The sequence below is a fragment of the Manis javanica genome, chromosome 2 (genome assembly GCF_040802235.1).
Source record: "Manis javanica isolate MJ-LG chromosome 2, MJ_LKY, whole genome shotgun sequence".
In the NCBI taxonomy this organism is placed as follows: Eukaryota; Metazoa; Chordata; class Mammalia; order Pholidota; family Manidae; genus Manis; species Manis javanica.
The window spans coordinates 3,866,242-3,889,050 of NC_133157.1; the positions used below are offsets into that span (position 1 = coordinate 3,866,242).

General features: G+C 46.4%; 1 protein-coding gene across 5 annotated transcripts in view; it reads left to right on the forward strand.

Annotated features, from left to right (window-relative positions):
* Nucleotides 1-22,809, forward strand: part of DDX31 (DEAD-box helicase 31) — a 66,985-nt gene that overhangs the window by 28,514 nt on the left and 15,662 nt on the right. For all 5 annotated transcript variants that reach the window (XM_073222334.1, XM_073222329.1, XM_037007836.2 and 2 more), the window contains 5 exons: nt 3,609-3,659; nt 5,276-5,415; nt 10,205-10,286; nt 16,255-16,366; nt 21,767-21,935. In XM_073222334.1, the coding sequence (XP_073078435.1) occupies nt 3,609-3,659; nt 5,276-5,415; nt 10,205-10,286; nt 16,255-16,366; nt 21,767-21,935 (554 nt within the window). The remainder of the gene's footprint in view (nt 1-3,608; nt 3,660-5,275; nt 5,416-10,204; nt 10,287-16,254; nt 16,367-21,766; nt 21,936-22,809) is intronic.

A 22,809-nucleotide genomic window follows, 5' to 3' on the forward strand; every position in this document is an offset into this window, starting at 1 on the left:
TCCAGTGTGTTTGTATTCGGGGGTTTCAGCAACACCATGTGCTATGTGCTATTTCAGAGTTTTTCTATGTTCTTGGTTGAATTTACTAAGCCAACAAGCATTAAATTTTTTACAAAGCCTGTCTGTAAAGCTCAGGCAGCCCATCGTGTACACGCCTCTGCCACTGCAGGGCACTTAAATAAAATAAGTCATTTCTTAACAAGAGCTTAGCAGAGTTAAGAACCCGTCAGCTTTTCTAAAGCCATCAGCTGCGGTTAGCGTAGAAAGCAGCTCCTGCTCCTACTTAGCTGGAGAGCTCTCTGAACTGTGCTCTCAAAGGCGTCGGCTCTGGGACACCAGCCTTCAGCTTTCAGGGCATGTGGGAACTATCTGGAAACACTCTGTGGGTGGTTGACACACTTTTAGTACACTAAACTTCCACTTAACACGTAATACATGCAGCTAGCCACTGTGCAAAGGAAACCAGAAAGCTCAGGTATAATCAGATCCTGCCCTGCCCTCTGGGCCTTCTGGGCAAATTGGGTGATGGGAAGACAGTATCTTCCTTGGGTCTTGCCTCTGACCCTGATTGTTTTAACATGCTACTTAGAGAAACTGCATAGGATAATTATTTTCCAAAGAGCTTTATGCACATAAATTGTTAGTGATACTTGAAAGTGAGGGGAGGGGAGGGAGAGCTATTCTTAACAGAAAAATGCCAGCTACTAACTGGAAGGAAGGAATGATGGACTAAGAAAGTCATCATTTTGCAGACAGGCAGCATCAGAGATGCTGAAATCGCTGGGCAAAGGGTTTTGGGAAGCAGTCTTACGTTCTCCCTTCCCAGTGAACTTATTAATTTCAAAGAAGAAAGGCCCCTTCACAATGGAGAGAGCTGTGGGGGCGCCACTAACTCAGGTGGGTGAGCACAGTACTACCAGTGTGGGACAGACTGCTGTAGTGTGTGTCTCGGCATCGTGGCCGGGAAGTACGCACCACACCGCTGTTGTCTCTGCCAGAATGCTTCACCCAGATCTTAGCATGGAGAACAGACAAATCCTGATTCTGGAAAGTTCCTCAAGACACCTGGACTCTTCAAAATGTATTGTTATCAAAAAACTAAATAAGAAAATATTGTGGGCAGGGCTATCATTCTAAATTAAAGGAAGTCTAGAGGGATATAATAAAAATAGAGTATGCTTTGTGATTCAATTCTGGGTTGTGAAAGAAAAACAAGTATAAAAGTCATCTTAGGTATGACTGGAGAAATTTGAGTATGACTGATGATTGGTTTTTTAGGTATGATTATGTAGGAGAATGTCCTTTTACTTAGGACACATGTGTTAAGGTATTGAGAGGTGAAATGTTGTATTTGCAACTTACTTTCAGATGGCTGAGAAAAACGCATGTATAGAGAGAGAACCGACGTACCAAAGCTGAGCCGTCAGTGGGTTCAGGTGAAGGATACACAGGTGCTCATTGTACTTTGCTTCCAATTTCCTGGAGGTTATTTAAATGAAAATTTGGGGAGAAATCATAGGCATTCGTTATCACAAAGCAAGCAACACAGGAAAATGCAAAGAGAAAAGTGAAACTCAGCCCAGCCCCCTCCGCCCCGAGGTGACCACAGCCGATAGTTTTGATGAACCTTCTTCCAGGTTTGGTTCTTGGTGTGTGGCTCCAACTACCCATTTACCCGTCTATCCATGTAATGCCTTGTTTTTGTTACCTTTTTCCCCTCTGATATTTTTGGTAGGAGGAACCAAATCATGTGTCCTTTAGACATTCTGGGCTTTGGCTGTGCACCTGTGGTGGTGGCGACTTGTTCCTCTCCCCCCCTACTTCCGGAAAACTAGTAGTTAGGTCCGAGATTGCATCTGGGCGCTAGGGTCTTGCTTTGTTTTTGGCAAGAATACATCTTAGGTGATACTGCATGACAGCTCATTTTCTTACTACTTAATTAATGTCAAAACATTTATATGGTCTCAGAGTCAAAATTTAAAAAGTCCATTAAAGGGAGTCTAGTTTCCTTCCCTGTCCCCTCTCCCCATTCTCTTCCCTCCCCTTCGGTAACTGTTTTTATAAGCTCTTGGATTTTCCCATCATTCCTTTCTGAAATATGAGCAGATATATTTATATTTCCCCATTTTTTGCACAAAAGCATACTTTATGCACCCAAAATACATCCTAGAGATTCTCCATATTAACATGGGAATCTTCATTCCTTTTCTAACTGTATGATACTCTTACTTGGGTAGGTATTGCCATATTTTATTCCACCTGCCTCTGTCGCTAGACATTGTGGTTTTGTCCAGACCTGCAATTACAAATAGTGCTGGAATGAATAGCCTTGTGTATATCATTTTATATTTTTGTCAGTGTGTTGAGATGGGTTTCTAGGTGTGAGATTGCATATGGGTTAAAGGGCAAGTACATATGTAATTTTGCTGGATGTTACCAAATTCTCCACCCTCAGGGTCAGTACTGCTTTGCTATTCCCATCAGCAGCGTGTGAGGAATGCAGCATCTTTTTGACTTCGCAACAGTGTACTGTCATTGGGCCATAGAAAGTAAAGCAGACCCGGTTTGAGGGCTCCCTCCACTTAGCAGTGTGTCCCTGGACAACTGACTCGGTCTCTCTGAACCCTGGTTTCCTCTCTGTCAAATGGGAGTCATAAATGTTTTGAGAAAAACTGATCTGAAGGTCAGTCAAGATAATGCAGGCAAAATGGCACACAGGGTCTGATGTTTACTAAGTACTCAGTAAATGGTGGGTTTCTTTTTGTGACTGGTAGTCTTGAAGATGAATGCTGGGAGTGAGGGTATTGTGAGGCTAGAGAATGCCCATTTTCTAGTCTCTCTGCCAGAATGGCCAGAGACTAGAGAGCAGACAGTCTTTGCTTTTGGGGTGGGAACCAGCTGAAAAAGCAAATCTCTGTTGCATTTGTAGTTTTCTTTTGTCTGGTTAAATCTTCAGCTGGCATTCTAATTTAGCTGTCAGAGGAGGTGGGGCATTACTTGATCCTTTCTGCTCTCAGAGGCTAATAAGCAGCGTCCCCAGAAAATACTTTGCAGCTCACCTTAAGAAATATCTTGGGGTGATCTTCTAGAAGCATGCCTCAAAGCCACATCATTGGGAGGCATTGCTGTTAAGTATGGGTTGGGGATAGTAAGCCATGGCTGCATTCCTTGTAGAGTGGTTTTCCAAATAAAATGTAAAAGTAGTAGAACATGCTAGTAAGTGTTCAGAATTCTTACCTGACACAGCTGGTAATGACTTAAGGTCTTGGGCCAACCTGCAGATTGTATTCTTTTTGAAACGGGTTGTGACTGCCACACCAGCAGGCTTCTGTAGAACTTGCCCTAAATTAGAATTTTTAAGCACAGTCTTCAGTGGGTTCTTGAAGTTGAATACAAATGGGTATGTGTGTGTGCACTTGTGTGCATGTGCGTGTGTTATGTGTACATGCCTGTGCACATTGAGGTGTGTGTGTATGTTACATGTACATGCCTGTGCACATTGAGGTGTGGTGAGCCCTCACTGGTTTGCATTACATTATCTAATGGATCCGTGACCCCAGAATGGTTCAGAAACTCAGTTCTAAGCCATATTCTTTTCTGTTTTGAAGGATGTTGCAGCTCGGGGCTTAGATCTCCCTCAAGTCACATGGATTGTTCAGGTAATTTTTTAGTTGTTAAGGTGCGAGCTCGAGGCTGGAATGTATGATCATGAGTAGATGCATTGGCTTTAAGTGGAATAATTATTATTACCCTCTTGGGTGTTGCCCTGGTAACCAGGCAGCAACCAGCCTTCTCTGCACAATTCTCCCGACATCTTTCCTTAACCCAGCCCACCTAACTGCTGCAACAAAACAGCCAGACTGTGCGGCTGCGGGAGGGAGGGGCAGGCTCCCCTGCTCCCAGACTAACGCATGTCACACCAAGGTTTCAGCAGTCTGAAAATAGCAGGAATTACCTGGGCCCATGGGAGGCCTCATTGTGCCCAGAAGGAGATGGCTCAGCTGTCCTTAGAGCCGTGTCCGTGTACATTGACCTTCAGGGGGCAATTAAGTCCCTGACAGCATCTTACACATACCTCTAGCCTTAGACGCTTTGCCAGAGGGTACAGGTGTTAGCACTAGAGTTTGACGGTTTTAGTTTTGTTTTTTCTTTTTGTTAGTCTGCAGAATGGTATTTTGAAGCTGTTCTGTGAGGGGGCCAGGGGACACATGCCCTGTTTACGTGAGTCACGGTTTTATTCACATGTTAGTGGAATTGCATGCCTTTCATTGGCTAGGAAATTTGATCTCGTGGCAGATGATCACTTTGCAACTAGAGGCATTGTGTCTTCTCTCCTGCTAGCAACAGAGCAAATTAAAGATAAGGCAAGGATAATTTTAATGTGTGGCATGCCAGACACATCAGATTGATCATTTAGAGCCTTCTAATAGTGTGGATACTGATTAGTTTAATGTGCCTGGCCTCCTCTGCATTACATTCATCATAGCATTCTGATTTTTGATTTGTGAAGCAGCAAAGAAAAAAAAGGAAGAATGAATATATGGTCAGTTCATTTTAATGGTGACAAAGTTATTGCCATGAGAACATGACATGCTATACATAATTCATTCTGTTGTCTTACGGAGTCTGCCCTTTTCCCCCAAGTGAAGAATGCTCTCCGTGGGAGCAGAAGCCTGTCCCTGCAGGGAGGAAACCTGCTTCCCAACTGCCCTGAGACTCCGCTCCATTGGGGCAGAGTGGGACTGCAACCCAGGGCTGGGGCCCCACTTCTGGGCGGGTGCAGGGGCCCGGCACAGGGCTGACCTCTGTGATCAGAGTGGTCGGGCCCTTCCTCCTCGTCCTGTCCAGTCCTCTGTGGCCTCGTCTCCACTGCTTTGTGTACAGAGGAAGTAGGCCAAGGTCATGTGGTCATCCTGCAGCAATTTCCCCACCTGCCTCCGTTTCACCTTGCAGGGTCACTTCAGTGAAAAGATGCAGATAGGGAAATGAAGAGACCTGTGGAGAAGTAAAATTAAAAGGGAGATGTTGGGATGAGAAGACATCTCGTTTATCTCAAACTTGGCCACTGTTCACATTTGCATGTCAGAGCCTTGTTATTTCCAATGAAGCCAGGAGTTTCAGGGTTGAGCGACTTCTTGTGATTGCAATAGGTTTTGCAACCATAGCACCAGCTTTTAATTCTTGGGGTACCTGGAGGCAGGTAAGGAGTATTGCACTTCCAATTAATGGCAATCTCTTGATCTGCGAATTCCTTCATTTTTGTTACCTTTTTTAGTACAATGCTCCATCTTCACCCGCTGAATACATTCATCGGATCGGGAGAACCGCCCGGATTGGCTGCCATGGGAGCAGCCTGCTCATTTTGGCTCCTTCGGAGGCAGAATATGTCAACTCGTTGGCTTCTCACAAAATCAAGTGAGTCAGAAACCTGAACAGGGTTTCAGCTGATCTCACCTAATTAACTTTCTGTCGCTTTACAGTGGGTGGGCCTTGTAGCTGACGAAGAGCCGTTGACCCTTGTGATCCCTGAATGAGCCCCGGAGTAGCCGGTGGCAGAGACTGAAGCCCTTAATATCATCAGCACATGACAGTTCTCATTGTGTTGCCAGACTAAGTCAGAGAACTATCTGTTGCACTTCGTTTTACTTTAAGAGAGAACTCTTTGTTTTATTTCTCTTACTGTAAATGTGCACAGCCCTCACAGCCAGCTTCTTAAAGATCTTTTTTATTCACACTTTTTATTTCTTGCAATTAATGTTCTGTACCATTAGAGTTGATTTGTCTTTGAGAAAAGTAGTACTTCTTACTCATCCCACGACTCTCCCTCCCCTAGGAAAATAAGCCCAGGGAAGAAATTTAGTGTCAGTTGAATACACACTGTACATTCCAGCCAAGGCTGTCTGGCTGCCATCTCGTAGGTGCCCAGTCAAGTGACAGCACCTTATGTCCCCAGGTAAAGCCTGCAGTTCTTGCCGTTGGTCATGGGCCTGACTGCATGGAGTCTTACCAGTCAGGGGCTTCCATCAGACCCTGAACTTAACTCAGGAAAGACAAAGAAAGAAATATAGAGAACAATATCTCCACCTGGCCAGAAGGACTTATGAGGAAAGCAGAAAGAATTCACCTCGGCCATGGAAATAAATTTGTTTTGTCATGATTTCCATAAAACCTCTGGCACCTGAAGTATTCAAGCTCTGACACTGGGCTCTTAACAGCACGCAGTTTTCACACCAATCTACTTTCAAGAGTGTCTTCTGCTCAGACAAAGAACAATGGTGCATAAACTGTTTTTGGAAGCATAAGAAGAATTATGTGTGCCTTAGATGGTGGCACACGAACAGGCCATGCACAGAAGCAGTGATGGCTGCTTCGAACACCACCTAGAACCGACGCTATGATGCTGGCACACAGGTCAGCTGTGTGGCTGAATGGGGGGGGTCATGTTTCTTGGTGCTTTTTTTGCCCAGCTTTGTGTTTTATGTCATCCATCAAATAAAATGATGAGACTTTCTTTCCCTAAAGTTCAGAGCTGGGAAAGTCATTGCATTCTATATCTGAACTGGAATGTCCAGCAGTTGGCATGGGGACCTGGTCTGGGGGGCTGTGGGACTAAGTGCAGGGCACCCACTTAGGGAACTGCACATGGCGATCTCCAGCAGCACCCGCCACGCATCCTGCCCTGCAGAGCTCTGCCTCTCACCCTTGTCAGACTTAACGCTCTCTCGAGGTTGCTGGTGTGAACATGTATGGACTGGGGCTTTCTCAGAACCTGTGCCTTACGCTCTTCAAAGCTGGCAGAAACAGGGACCCACTCCTGATGAATCTAGTAATAAAGATGGTTTGGGCTTTCTTACAATTTAATGTGCCCCACCTTAATACAGTTTGTCAGTTTAGTGGTTTTTGTTTCAGGAAGGCACGCATATTTTATCTTAGTTGTGAGAGAGAAATCTCATGCCCATCAGTCCATCAAGCACCAGGGCTTCGTCTCCGTCTGGAGATCCTGAGTTCCCTGGGCTGGACCCTGGCTGCCTCTTCCCTTTGCGTGCTTTCAGCATCTAGGCGGGCCCCCGGTCAGGCGGCCGCACTCTAGAAGCCCTGTGGGTGAAGGGGAGCCCACCGACCAACCTGGCCTCCTGGCCTCACAGGCTGGATGGCCGTCGTCATAGGCCAGGGCCGCTCTCCCTGTTGCAGGGATCTCTGTCCCCCTGGACGGCATTTCAGAACTGTAGTTCAGTCCCACAGTGGAAAACGGCATCAGTGCCCCTCCGGCTCTCAGTGTCTCAGGCTCCCTCCACCTTCCATTCGGGACCTGCAAGCTCACAGCCTCCCGTTCCTTCCCGCCCCGGCTCCCTGGAAGTCCTTCCGTGCTCTGTCATCTGGTGTGATCTCAGGAAGGCGAGCGCTGCAGTCATGGAGTCACACGTTGATTGTCCAGCCTGGAGTGACCAGCACGGTGCCTCTGCCTTGCTCTGTTCTTTAATTTTTTCTTTAATGAACACATCCAAGTTGATTGATGTGAAAGGTTCAAATGTAAACCTCAGTTGCAAAAGGGAAAATAACAGTACCAACATGAATTATTAGTGAGCCAAGTATATTTTAAAGATAGAAGTACAGTCATCCTCTGTGATGATCTTAGCTGGAAAAATAGCACACCTGCAGCATTTGTGGGCAGTTCAACACGATGCTTCCAGCGATTCGGACTTGGGGCAGGTGAGGGCTGAGAAGAGACTTGGGTCCTCAGTGGCGAGAAGGGGTGGGGTAGTGTGAGAGCACTTAGCTGTGGGGAAGGGGCGCTGCAGGCCTGCAGTCTCGCTGGTTTCTGCCCTGAAAAATGCACCTGTTGAGGTGCCCGAGCCTGAACCACCGACTGCTTCATGGGCCAGATGTAGTCAACCTTAAAAAATAGCAGAGCTTAGTAATATGTCACAGCCGGTACATCCCACTGCCTGATTTCTGTTGGATGAAGGGCCATATAGCGGATATATGTAAATAGGTTGCTTTTTTGATTTAATACAAAATGAAATCTAACAAGAATGAATTGGAAAGTGTACAATGGAAAGAAGCACATTTGAACATTTTTTGAACCCAAAAGGTACATACCTAAATACTACAAAAAAGGAGGAGGAGGAAGGTGTGTGGGTAGTTTTGTGCCTGAGAGCCAGGCAGCGGGATGCTGCAATGGCTGATGGATCGCAGGGGAGATTCAGGAACGCAGGCCAAGGGTCTCGGCAGCAGCGGCCGTCACAGCAGGTCGCCGCCTGCCTGTGCGAGCTGAGCGCCGCAGGACTCCCCCGGGCAGTGTGACTGGCCCGGCAGGGCGGGAGGCGGGTGCCCTGGGCCGGGCCGCTGCTCTCTCAGTGCAGCTTTGTTTCTGGATCCTTTTGGCTTCCTGAATTCCTAACTTTTTCCCACTTCTTCTTTAAATATGTCTCTAATGAAAGTCATCATTGGTTTATTGAAATGTAAATGATTCATCAAAACGTATATTTCTTAGATCAGGCATAAGACTGACTCCTTGAATTTATGTATCTCTCTCTCTCTTTTCACAGTAAGGAGGGGTGATTTAGATCTGTTGATAGAACCATAAATAAGCAGAGTAGATTTGCTTTGTTTCTCAGAAGCCACAGTTTCTTAGACTAGGAGGAATGTGCCCTTGTAAACTGTAAATCACTCCAGTTCTCCCCAGCTCCTGTTCGCTTTGGGTGATTGGCCCCAACACTGTCATACAGACTCACACACAGCCTAGGAGCCAGGCTGGCTGGGAGGTCGCACTGCCGTGCAGCTCAGAGGACGGCGCCTCTCCATGGCAGCCGCAGTTCCGAGTATGCCTGGTTGCGGTGGCCTTACTCATTTTTCTTTCTCCTCGCTTCAGTGTTTGACCCATGTTCTGATTTTTCTGTTTTTCCTTTTTTTTCCCCACAAGAAAAAAAGCGATGAATAGAGGCAAGGCAGATAGACAAAGGGAAAGGTAGGACTGGGCTCTGTTTTCACCTCTTTTCAGATTCCCAGGCATGAATAAGGCAAATTCTGTAACGGTAGCATTTCTCTCTCACATGAAAATGGATTTTCCATGAAGTCCTGAGCATTTTCTCCCCAACTCCTGCGCTCGCAGTATATACTCTGCCTTCTCCAGTTGACTCTTAGCTGCCGTAGAAAGATTCACGTATCCTGGGGCTGGCAGCAGACAAGAAAGCTGAGGGGTGGGTGCCGGGGCTCCAGGAAAGTGGTGGCACATTTCAGGTAAATCACTGTCACAGACTTGACATTTTCATTCATAGCTTTGTCAGACCAACCTTTGGGGGAAAGGGAGGGAATTGTCTTCTCTCACGAGGTTGCCGTTCATGTTTTAATTTACTGTTACATTAAAAAAAAAACAACATACAGGAAAATCATTTATCTTCTTAAGATCTGTTTTTCCCTCCAGAGCGCCTCCTGCCCTGTTCCTTTCTCCCGGGGAAGTGTTTTTGGCTGCCCGTATTCCTCCCTAGCCCCTAACGCACTCCACTCCGCTGCCCGCACAGCCCCAGGGGGAGCGCGGGCGGAGCCAGACACCGCCCAGTAGGGCGGACAGTCTGCTGCCAGCTCCTGATGGCTTCTGTTGGAGGGTGAAGCCCCGACTCTGGTTTCAGCCATTTGCACGTAGCTCTAGATTCAACAGAGATTGTGTGGCTCTCACTGCTTAATGAGCAAGAGACAAGAGGGTAAAGTCCTTCAGTGGAGACTTGAAGAGAGCTGTGCGTAGATGGGGGGGCGCTCGTTACTCTTACCCTGCACGGGGAAGTTAAGGATCTTTAGCCTGCTCCACCTTTTTTTTTTAACTATTAAAACCAAAGGGACTATGTGAAATGTTTATCATCTTCTGCCCAAGTCAAGGTAGTATATTCAATAAACAAGAAGAAAGCCTACTAATTTAGTATTTGAGACTTAACAAGAAACAATCACATGATCCCTATAAAGGAAATTCTAAATGTAGCTTATTTCAAATTCATTAAGGAGGAAGGAAATTGTTTGAATGTTGCTCCATCTGTCCCTAGAGTATCATAGAGGTCCTCTTCCCAATTCCTAAATTTACAAAAATACTCTCTTCTCTGTGAAGATGTATCTTCTACTTTAAATGAACTAGCTCGAGAATAGGCCAGTTTTATGCATGATTTTGAATGTTTTTGACAAAATAAGTTTACCTTGATACGCCCTTCCTTTACAGTGTTTCTGAGATTAAGGTGGAAGATATTTTGTCTGTCCTGACAAGGGATGATTGTTTCAAAGGGAGGCGCCGGGGAAACCAGGTGAGTTGTATTGCGTATGTGCTTCCTAGTAACCAACGTGACTCATTTCTTGCTTTGGGGTAGTGGAGATGTCATGCATGGGGTAGTTAACTTCCTCCATCAAGCACAGTGTATAGAAACCATGAACATTAGGTGAGGCCAAATCTTGACTGTGCTTTTTCTCTTTGCTTCTGGATGTGTTTGCTGGTCTCAGTCCAGTTAATGGGCTGGGCAGCAGCAGCCTTCCCAGAAAGAAGGTCGCATTCCAGGCCAGAACGCGTTTGGAGGCAGCGTTACACACTTAGCCCTGGAGGTCCCTTTCCAAGTGTCAGTATGGACAAGTGACCAGACCTGTCCATCCAAGACAGACTAGAAAATTAAAATATCCCTGTGTCTCCTTTCAGACACAATTCATTCATTTTTTAATGTGTGTGCTATAACCCAGAGAGAGAGTAAAGCTGAAATCATTAAGAAAAATTTTATTCTCTGTGCAGTTCCATACGGACATCCTGAGTGGTTGCAGGCAGCCCCGAACATCCTTTCCAGCTGCTTCTCTGAGGCTTTCCCTTGGCCAGCATTCTTTTCCCTACAACACATCACTTGGCATGTTGCATGTGTGTGTGTGTGTTGTATGTGATTTTATCTATGACATACTAATTACTTGACTATTTTGCAATTTGTTACGCCTAAGGACAGACAGGAAAATCAAAGCCAAATAGATGAGGCCAGTGGGTTTTTTTTATGTGTTAGTTTGAGTCATTATTTGGATTGATATCCTCCCTGAGGCTGGACTCTAGTTGGCCCTGATGTAAGCTCTCTGGTGCCAGAGCGCACCTGAGGGAATTCACCTAGGGAAAGGCAAGGACATGGTCCCGGTGTGGATTCTGGACCCAGGACTCTGCTAAGCTCTGACGTGCTTGGTCCTGTGTCATCCTCCCAGCAGCCCTGGAAGGTAGACATCGGTGTCCCACTCTGCAGACGAGGAAATGGGCCAGAGAGGTGAAGGGCAGCGAACAGTCCTTGATCCTGGGGTGTGAAAGCAGGCCACCTGACGTCATATACCAGCGCGCCTCTGTTAGTATTACCTAAGCCAAGAAAATGGAGCTAAATTGCTTGTTGGATCAGGCAATGGTAGTCATTTTCATAGAGGTGAAATTTGGTCAAGAAATAGTACCATAACAAAGATCTCTGGGAACAAAAATAGCAGCTAAAGATTCAATTGATCAAACAGGTCTTTTAAAGCATGGCTTCATTGTAAAACATCCCAGCCATGCTGGACTTTTGGGGATCCCATATGAATAGTTTGTTTTCAAGGGAACTGGCCACGAACCAGACAGATACTCATCGGTCTTGGCACACTTCTGTTCCTCTAAAGCTATTGCAAATTCGAGGTAGGTTTTTTTAATGTTCCCACAGATACTTCACTCTAGCCCACGACAGCAGTGTAGGGATAAGCAGGCAGTGTAGCAGAGTGGTCAAGAGATGGCCTTAGGGCCACATTCCTAATCTTACTCACCTTTGAACAACTACTGGACCTTCCTAAGCCTCAGTCTTCATGTGTAAAATTGAGAATACTAGTGTTCTCGTAAGGAGATTGGAGGGTGGAGTCAGAAGTAACCTGAGTAGCTACACGGGGCCTGGGGGCCGCTGTCCTCCTGGCCATCGTCGTCACCACCATGTCAGCCAGCAGCAGGTGGGGGGGTAAGCCAGACTCAGTGACACGGAGCCCAGCGCCTTTTACAGTAGCACAATAAATAGACCATTACAGCCTGCCCCACTCTACAGAAATAAGAGCAAGCAGTGAAGTCACAAAATTAGTTAGCAGAGGTTTAGGCCACCTCGGCTTCCCTTATACAGTCTCTGTGGCCGGCTTTGGTGCTGGTGTTTATCCGGAGCTCAGCTCAGTTCTCTCCGGGAGGCTGGGCCTTGTCTTTGGGGCAGCAGTGGATGTGTGTGGAGCCTGCAGGACAGTCCCCAGGGAAGAAGCAGACGGCTGCACTGCCTCCTGCTCTTTCAGGGACCAGCACAGCCACTTTTGTAACATCTGCCCTTCTGTGGCCTCGTGGCATCAGTTCCTCTTTCCAAGCCTTTTCCTCACCTTGAGGCCAGCCTTAGATCGCTGAGACGTGAGGAGCTGATGTGAGATCGTGTCAGACGGACTTGGGTTTGAGCCCTTGCTTCACTACTGGTGGTTAGCAATGTTGGGCAGACCCTCTTGTCCCCAGCCTCAGTTTCCCCATCTGTGGAATGAGAACAAGAGCCCATCTGCTAGGGTTGCTGTGAGGAGAAGCTGACACAAGGCAGAAAGTGCCCTGCCCGCTTCTGGGCCCTGTAAGTTCACTGCAGCCCTGAGCTCCTGCCTCACAGATAGGAATGAGGACAGTGTTTTGATACTTTTAAGGTGTGGTGGTCTTTGTTTGAAAAAAAAAAAAAAACACTAAGCAAGGTTGCACTTTCACTGACATCAAAATAACTGGTCAAATTAAATCAATCATACTAGGTTCCAGAAGTCATGTCGATGAAAACCTGACTTTTGTGACCAAATTTAACAGTAATTCAAAAGGACAAAGAAAAAGTAAATTGATGACCTTACTAGGGTTGACTTACTTATTGTCACGTAGATATGCAGCTTGAGAGTTCCTGATCCGTGTGAGTAGTAAAAAGAATAAAGCAAATGCTGGATACAACTTACTGTTTGTTCCTGAGAAGATAGATAGAATGTCTTGATTGCTAGGCTCAATTTGGACAGTCCTTTCCAGTATATGGACCAGTGCAAGACCAGGTAAACAAAGACTCAGTCGATCGCCCTTTACACATATAGCCAGGCACCTCATTATAATGCCCTTCCTCTCCCAGCCTGGCTGAAGTCCATTATAAATGTCCCTTTGGCACATACATTTTTGGGTTTCTGTGAGCAGAAAGTGAAGCATCTGTAAAATGTATATTTCATATTTAGGTATATAAAAAATATATAGCTACGTCGGGTGTGTTCACCCACCTACAAAGAGAATAAATTTGATCTTTCAACTTTACTGAGAAGCACTCAGAAGGTTCTAGGGACTGTAGGGGTAAAACTCTGCTTGGCAATAAAGTGATTAAAACAGAATCCTTCCATTTAGTTTAAAAATACCTTAGAAGTCGCTAGTATCAAGGCATGCTTCCAAAAAAAAAAATGGCCCTCCCCCACCGTTGCTAGCATCTAAAACATTTTTACAACAAAAATAGTCCAGCTTAGATATCTTAAGGTCGTCTGTTGCCTCGTGATAGGCATGAAATTTTCATCTTCAAAGTATCCACACACCCAAACATGTTTTCTTACATACATTTTTTAGTTCTACGAAATATGCCTGTAAACTTAAAAATCTGTCACTGGCATCATGAGATATTAAACTAAGACCAGTAGTCCCTTTGCTGAGTCCTGTTTGATCATCTGTGCTCTCCAAGATCAGAGGGTCTCACAGACAAAGGAATAGAATAGTGAGTGTGTGTGGACTGTTGGAATTTATTTTTCTCAAGTACCCATGGCCCACTAGTTGTAAGTTAGCTTCATTACCCAGTACTGAGTGTGTGCCTCTGAGGGTGGGGAAGCCAGGCCTGCAGGGCGTTCCTGTGCCCTCCGGGCTTTGACCCGCCCTTGTTACGGGAGCATCATAGCTGTCTGGGGCTGAGATGGTGCTGCATAACTGTGCCCCTCCGTCTCCAGTTTAAATTTAGACTGTCCTCCCCAAAAGACATGAAAAATATCTCAGTCATTCTCAAGAGGGGCAATTTTAAAGTGAAGTATTTCTGGGAATGGGAGTGAGGGGAAAAAGACATGCTTTTTCCTAAGTATATTATGTTTTCTGCCATTAACTTTTTCTTATATTTTACTGAAACTGACCTCATCCTTTCAAACGTGTGAACCTAGTTTTATCCCCTTTTTTTTCTTCATATTTCACTTGTATACACGCTCATATTATATATGTGTGTATGTGTAATTTTTTTTTTTTTTTTTTCGGTTTGGAAGAAAAGATGCCTCATTTTGAAACCTAAAGGGGGGAATAAGAAAAGCCCTTTGTAATATATTGCCATATTATCACTAAATCCCCTGACAGTTGTGACACAGAAGCAAGTCACCTGTCACTTAAGCTTGAGGTCTCTTTAATTTTCTCCTGGAATTCGCACCAGGCTGTCTTTAATTTGAGGCCTTTATTGGAATTCTGAAACCTCTCTGCCTCCCTGGCTCTCAGATCTATTCTGAGAGCTGTTACAGAATGTATACAATAACCAACAGAGGGATTCGAGCGGGCTGGAGCTCTGTTTATCTAACACTCTAGAGGGATTTTTGTGCTTATTCGGTCCTGGCTGCCCGGCTTTCAATATCGCTTTGACAACCATTCTGCCCTTCTCATTAATTTTAAACAGTTAAAACACAGGAAAAAGAGGAAAAAGTTTTCATTATTAAAGTGCTTTACTTTTTAATAACAGAGGATTCTGTCCGCCAGGGGAAAGGGCATCCTCGCTAATTTCACATTCATATTAAAAAAAACACAAGGAAGGTGACAATTGTGCTGCTGAGGTAGCTTAACGAAAGGAGGGCAGAAAAAAAAAGTTTGCATTTCACATCAGTTAGGAGGGTAAAGAAAAAATCCTTGTTAATGACAATAGCAAATGTCCACTTCCCTAAATGACACAGCTCCTGAGTGACTCTTCTTGACACATGCGTGGGTAAAGCCCTTTGGGGGACCATGTACTGTGAAATAAACTAGACTGTCATCAACCAAACAGGTAGCAGGAATGATCTGACTAAACTAAAAACATTTCCAGGTTAAGTCTCTATTAATACAGAGAGATGAGTGTCAATCAAAAGAGTGAGGCTTTTTCTTCTCCCCCCTCTGTGCTCCTGTGGCAGCTTTAGAAGTGAGAGGGCGTCAGGAGTCGCAGTTAGGCACGGGCAGCCAGACACGGGTGCGCGCGCTCTGTCCCGTGTGGGGTGAATGGGCACATACTGGGTTTTGCACTGGCTTTTCCCTGTGCAGTGTCTCCACGGACAGTGTTGTTGTGGGTAGAGACTTAATAGCATCATTCAGTCAGTCAAGATCTTGGGGAGGCATAGTAGCCAAACTTGTGGACAATCTGTGTTCTGGATCAGTTTCACACTCAAGAGGAGGCATCTCTGTTCGTTTTAAGGAATGAGAAATAAAACCACTCGTTTTCAGGAGAACCTAAAGAAAGGAAATCTTTTTCTCCGAGATTGTTTTAAAGGATGAAAAGAAAATCGTTTTTTATTTTCTTAACATTTTCCAACTGGAGGGTCTTTTGGTGCAAACAGATGTTATCTCTTGCACAGGGCAGTTTACTGTGAGGGTCCTTGCAGTCCGCTTCAAATGTGAGTGCTGGAGCCGCCCACGCCTTAACAGGCTCCTGGAAGATCGCAGGGTGATTCTAGGCTGAAAGAACGAATCTGAAACACCAGGGGTGTGAACTTCTCTAGGTTCACAAGGAACGAAGAGAGTCCATGCTCAGAAATTCAAGGGCAGGCTAGATTCTAGGCAGGTCCCTGCGGGATGCTCTTACAGAGGAATTGCCCGCTTTGCTGGTGAGTATAGGAGCGAGGGAGGGGACTTAGGCCTAAGCAGGCGGCGCACGACTCGCTGAGAACTGCTTGTGTTCAGTGATGTTTTGAGAGTCCGAATGGGACCTGGAAAATTCCAAAGTGTCTCCACTGGGCTTTCTTTGAACATGAGTGATAAGAGGCCAGGAAGAAGAGTAAGTAAATAAGTAAATAAATAAGTAGACCTGATCCGCTCTCTCACAAAGCCATCCTCGTCTTTGCTTGACTTTAACATCTTTATAGCTCCCTTTTTCTTCCCTAGTAATATTGAAAGGATTACCCTGTTGGCCCCTAGGTGGTTACTGTGTGATTTTACTGTTATTAAATCTATTATAAACTGCTTCATTATTCCTGACTCCGACTGTCTCTCCTCTAATCCTTCCGTCACCCTCCCAGAAATCCTGTGCCGTGGGCCCCCAGGAAATCCGAGAGCGAGCCACAGTCTTGCAGACAGTGTTTGAAGATTACGTGCACTCCAGTGAGAGGAGGGTCTCCTGGGCAAAGAAAGGTTGGTGGACTTCTTAGATGACTGGATGGACAGCTCAGCAGAGCCTCACCCCCTTCCCTGGATACCCCCGGCAGGCTGAGAGGCCAGCCTGGCATCTCTACTCAGCAACAAAGCCTTCAATCTCCCTAATTCTGCAGGGTTTGGAAGCAGGCACGAAGGCTTTAAAGTGATATTAAATGTTAATTCCATCCTTCCCTGTGTTGTGCACAAATAAAGCTCTACCTTGGCTTACATCAGGATGAGAACTGTGGCCCAGCAGCTTGGATTTTAGGGACTCGCTTTTCCCTTTCTTTGGAAACTGGATAGAAGAGATTTGACCTGTCAGTGGAAATAGTTGTAGAGTTAGAAATAAGAGAGGCAGGTAAGGGCTGGAAATAGTAGACTTGAGCGGTTCCAGTTTGAAAGTACAAGGAGAAATGAGAAAGGACAGTGCTAAGGAAGGACCAGAGAACACAACTCCTAGGACATTTACAAAAGAGTTAGGTGTTAATTTAACATCTTACTGAGTTTAATATTGATGTAACATTCTGGCCCTTTATAGGATAAATTTGCTCCTGGGATCACCAGGCATTAGGCATGGACTCCAGTTGACTCTGAGCACGGAGCGTGCAGGCAGGGAGCCGAGAAGAGCCAAGCGTCCTTCCTAGTGGAGCTTCGTGGATTTTGGCTGGCAACTGTCTCATGCGTGTGCTGACGAGATGTAGTCCATGGAGGGGGGATCCACAGTTCTTTTTGATAGTTACCTGCTGGTTTGAGAACACCAGGCTGGCTTACCAGTATACAAATATTATAGCATCCTTTCTTTTCTTCTTTTTATGAATTGGAAGAAATTTTTTAAGTCATGCATTTAATAAATATTGAATTGGGTACTGTTCTAGGATACATCAGGGACCAAACAAAACAGACAAACCCTTGCCTTTTAACATCCCAGTGGGGGAGCAGACAGCATAATAAACATAAATCAGACTGTTAAGAGGTGACAAGAACCTTGGGAAAAATAGAACAGGTAGGGAGATGTAGGGGTGATAGGGCAGAGTGCATCTCAAGTAAAGGATTGGAGCAAGCTGGGTTGTGAAAGTGACATGTGAGCAAAAACCCGAAGAGGCTCAGCCACCGGGCAACGACAGAGGGCGTTCCCGGCGTGGAGGGGCCAAGGAGGGCAGTGTGGCCAGGAGGAGGTGGGGCTTGGAGACTGTTGAGAGGTCTTTGGGGTACCTCCATACCCCAAAATGAGTGAAAGTGGGAGCCATTGGAGGGCTCAGGGCAGAGATTGAGTGTGGTCTAACCAAGGCTGCAAGACTCGCCTGGTGCTGTGCAAGAATAGCCTCGGGGGCTGGGTGAGGCCTGGGAAGCCAGCTACCGGTGGTTGTGGGTGGCAGGAAATAGCTGCCAGACAGGGTGGTCAGCAGATGTTCCCAAGGGCCTATTACAGACCCTGGCATGTCCTAACAGCAGTCCTTGGCTGTTGCCCTCACACCGGAGCCAATCAGAACCACAGGATGAAAGGTGACATCCCAGCAATGGCCTGTAACCACTGTACACAGCAACCGTGTGTCCTCCTAGACTGGTTTCTAATAGTGCCCTGCCCTTGCATGTCCCCAAAGTGAATTCAGCAATCCCTAAGGGCTTTCCCAGGAACCCATCTTTAGGGAAGTGCTGGCATATGCCTCACAAGAGGAACCGAGTATTGGGCACAGTGTAACTTCACCGTTTGGTCATTTGCTGAAAGTCAGGCAAACTCAGCTTGCTGTGGGTACATAACTAGGTGTCATGCTGCCAAATTTCAGGGTTAATAACAAAGTCGCAATGAAAAGAAATGAAACCACACCATCATCTTTAGTTTTGATGTCAGAGGTGTTTTGGTCTGAGCCATCGAGTTAAAATCACAGCAAGTAACGCCCAGAGCATGCGGCTTGTGCTCTGTCATCATCATTACCGGTGAACTTGCTAACACCAAGGAATAAGAGATACCGTTCTTCTTAGTGGATGGTAGAGTGGGCCACTCCCCCATGTTTATGTACCAAGGAGAAATAAATATATCATCTTCCTTATCTGCTACTTGGTTTCCACACCAGATTGATGATGGCCTGGGTGGAAACTGCCTGTAGTGGGTCTCAGTCACCCCACATCAGACAGGAAGCTCCCTATTTCTTTTCTACCCTTGTTACTTAGGGTCATGTGTTCTGGAGGCTTGGAGGCAATGTTCACATAATTGCTACGTAAAGTGTTAAATTCACCAGGGGACAGCCACTCCTCCCGTAAATGGATACTATCTTTTGCATTTCAATCTATGTATGCAAATTCCCACTACTGACTTGCTTTCCTTTTATGACATTTTGTAACCCACCTCGTGAATAATTAACAAAGCAGCTGTTTTTTACCTTTATGGCAGAAAACTAGTTGGAAACTGGGCCAAGTATACATTTGTTTTCTTTCTGCATTTTGGCCCAGTCATGTTAATGACCAGTATTTAATCGGTGTCAGTTTCCAGAGGCAGTTGCCCCTTTTTTTCTCTCATTTCTTGCATCTCTTAGGTAGAGATTCAAATAGTAAAAATTATGGTAACCTAAGTTTAAACTCCAGAAGCTGGAACAAAATTTTCAAAAATGGAGTCTTCCATGGTTTGCTCCTGTCCGTCTTCAGGCCTCCCTGAAGAGCAGGGACTGCGTGTACAGGCGTCCTGTCTGGCTTGGAAGAGATGCTTCTCCAAGTCAGGAAAACCCTGCTACCCATGGCAGGTCATCATCCCTCTCTCCTCTCGGAGGTAGGCTGGGTCCTTGGCCCGTTACTTCGCTAACAAGCCGCCACCTCTCCGCCTCCTCTGGGTGCTTATCCCTGTTGCCAGAGCACATGGGAAGGTGCAGGTGCTTTTGTTGGCGGGGGGAGGGAGCAGCGAGGGTGATTTGCGCCTCCCATGTTGCAGTTTTGCTCTTTCTCTTCCCTGGCTTCTGAGCATCATCCGGAAGATGCCACTGTTCCTGATCAGATGTCCAGGAATAAAGTCAATGTTATGAAAAAGGACAGAATGTCCACATAGGGTATTTTAAAACAGATTTCCCTTAATACACCTACCTTATGGCTATGAAATCAGAATAGGCGACTACAGAGGAGGCTCTCTAATTGGTTGTAGCTTCATCCATCATCCTAAATAAATGTCTGCTTTCATTATTTCTCTCCTTTCCTCTTGTCTTGGCCCCGTAGCCCCTATTCCTTCTACACATTCTCGACACTGCCAATGTAAGTCCCTTCCTGGCCCTTGGAAGGCCCTACAAACAGCTGCTGCTGCTGTGTCTGAAATTCCTGCTTCTCTGAATCGTCCAAACACAGAAGGCCATGCAAGCATGTGAGGGCAGCCACCTGTCACTGTCCCCAGTGAGAGCAGTCTTGAGGACAGTGAGGTTTAGCAAAAGGGCACAGTGCGAAATACTCCCGGAACAGTTACGGAGGAAGAAAACGCTTGTGCCATTTCTTGGCTGACTGGTTACCTCTGTAAAGCTGCTCGTTGGGCACCTGCATTCCCTGGGACAGGCTCTCATCCTCGGCCCTTAGGATTGGGGTAGAGGAGAGGAAGGGGGGGCCCACCAGATAGAAGCCAGGGCCAGTCCGCTAAGGAGGAGGGAGCTGTGCATGAGGAGGCCTGGGCCAGTGGCCGGGTGACTGAGATTTTTAAAGCTTGAACTCTTTGGCTTGGCTTCAGTCTGCGTTTTCAGACCAGAGTAAATGGTAGGAGTCGGGGAAAGTATGAGAGGTACCACACGGGGCCGGGGTCGCTTGGGCTGGATAGCGTCCTCTCTGAGGACTTGAGTACGCAGCTCTGTGTCTGGAAGCCTGGTGTCAGAGCCCTCCAGACAGCCCAGACCACTTGAAGTGTTAAAGTTTTTCCTTGAGAAAGCTTGTCTCCCCGTTATTAAAAAGGGGAGTAAGCACTGATTTAAGAGAGGGGTGCAGGAGTTGCCTTGGTTACGATTCCTCATCGATTGGGAAAAGGAGTTCACTTTGCTCAGTAAACAGAGCTTTGATGGATTCCCAGGATCCTTCCAGGAGCTGATCTGCTAAAATGACACTTTTTATTACTGTTCATAAACGCCTATCTCCAGGTGCTGCCGGGATATTACATTTAAGCTGTGGGCAAACTTGCCAGTCCAGTGGCTCAATGAAGGAGGGCAAGAACGGCTGGCTTTAGTGGCTGCTTGCATGAGATGCGCAGTGCTGGGCTCTGGCCGGGCCAGCAGAAGAGCAGGGCTTGGAAGGAAAGTCCAAGGATGGCGATGGGGATGGGGGTGGGGATGGGGAGCGCTTTTCGGAACAATCCCCACCCCACTGTTGGCGTGAGGAAAGAGCAGATACTTGGTTTTCCTTGTTATTGCAAGATACTCAAAGGGGACTAGGTATGTATAGGACAAACTTTTCCTTGAAGGAATGCCCAGTTAAAGTGTAGCCAAGACACCACCCTCCTGGGAACCGTTCCTGGCTTGGTTGCCCTGGTTTCTCTGGCCAGTGCCAAGGTGTAGGATGGGACCTGTCACAACGTTAAAATAGGACTGACGTTTTCGTGATAGAATATCTGGTGAACATCTCTAAACTCTTGGCAATCCTCAAGGGATGAACTGTTTTGTGAACTATTTTAGAAACTTAAATTTTCTTTCTCCCTTTAAAGATTCTGTCTTTATTTCCTTTGTTATGCATTCTGTGAATGTGTAAGAAGCATATTTCAGTCAGTCTTGGATACTTTAGAATGAATTTGGTTTTAAAATCTCCTGAGTGTACAAAAAACTGTTATCAGTGATTCCCCTGGATAAGGCAGCTGGAGGTGGAGCTTAAGGTGGGAAGCAACATGTGTGGTAATAATAACAGAGTAATAATAAACATAATGACAATCACCATTGAATTTTGTAACCTTTGCATGTATTAGCTATTCAAAAAAAGGAGTAAAATTTAATTAGGAAAATTTTTTCCTAACATAAATGTCTAATGATTTCATTTTTCATAAGAAAATACCATACACTGAAGTTTCTTCATTCATTCTGCCTTTCATTCATTTAAATAGCTAACGGTCATCAAAGGCCTGCTGTGTGCCAGGTACAGTGCAAAGCCCCGAGACATAATGAAGAGGAAAACAGGGCCCCTGCTCTCAGGATTACTGCAAGCTACACAGTAAAGTCTGAAATTGCAGGGAGGATATTCAACTGATAGTATGTCCTAAGGTTGTTTCGTTGTTTGTTTTTTGAGGAATTAAAAAAAAAATACCCAAGTGTAGATTTAGGTTGTTCATGTTTGGTATACTGTCCTGGTGTGTGTCGTCGTTACCTGGCAAGATAAACTGCAGCACAGCCCCTGGACTGGGGCAGGCATGGCAGTCCAGGCCTTGCTGACCGCCTTCTCCCCCTCCTTTTCTTTCAGCCCTACAGTCCTTCATCCGAGCCTACGCAACCTACCCCCGGGAGCTGAAGCACATCTTCCATGTCCGACTGCTCCACCTCGGGCACGTGGCTAAGAGCTTTGGGCTAAGAGATGCACCCCAAAATCTTAGTGTCTCAGCTATAAAGAAGAGGAAGGCAAACCTGAAAAGGTAAGATGAGCCGAATCTGTCCTGTGACAGTGGCTGAAAGTCACGTGGGTGTGGAGAGCTGTGCCAGGTGAGCAGCAGTGGGATGACGTGGTAGGCTGCTGTGTGCTCAGTGTGAACCCCTCTGTCTTGGTTTTTGTGGTAAGTTACTACAAGTATCAGCCCTTCTCACTAGAATAACTGCTTGGAACAAGAGGGTAAATACCTAATTGGATGTTTTTAAGGCACCTGCAGAAACTGGGTGGCATCTCCTGGGGGGTCTGGATGTAGTGGGATTATTGGGGCAGCAGGGGCAGCAGGACGAATCTGTTGGATGGCCCTCACTGCCCCAGTAGAGTAACCCAGGGACCTGCCGCATTTGGAGCTTCAGATGTGCTGTGGTCCAGCTGGCAATGCCTCTGGGACTTGATGGAGACTTCTGGTCTGTTCCCTGACATCAGCCCTGGTGTGGCACACCCTGTCCCAGGGAGATGGCAGGGGCCGCACTACCAGCCCAGCCATAGCAGGTCCCCTGCAGGCTTCAGCTGCCCTTCTGCACGTGTTGCTCTCCTTGGTGCTGACATGTGCCTGCAGCCAAGCACTGCTAGAGGCAAGCTCCACAGACTCTTCCCCCACCTCCCTGACCCCTGCCCTGACAAGCAGGCTCAGAATTGTCCAGAGGTCCCAGCGAGAGGAGAGGGAGAATGGGGAGCGTTACCCTGCGGGTGAGCACTGGGCTCTGTGTCCGCCTTCACAATTTCAGGAGGTCCTGAGATGATTCCATGCATCAAAATGCAGTTGTAAAAGGTCTTTCTCTCCTTAAAGCCAGTGTTCTTTTAGTACCAGACCCAGCCCCTCGCAGGAACTCGGGCATCTTAGATAGCCTGAGCTGCTTTTC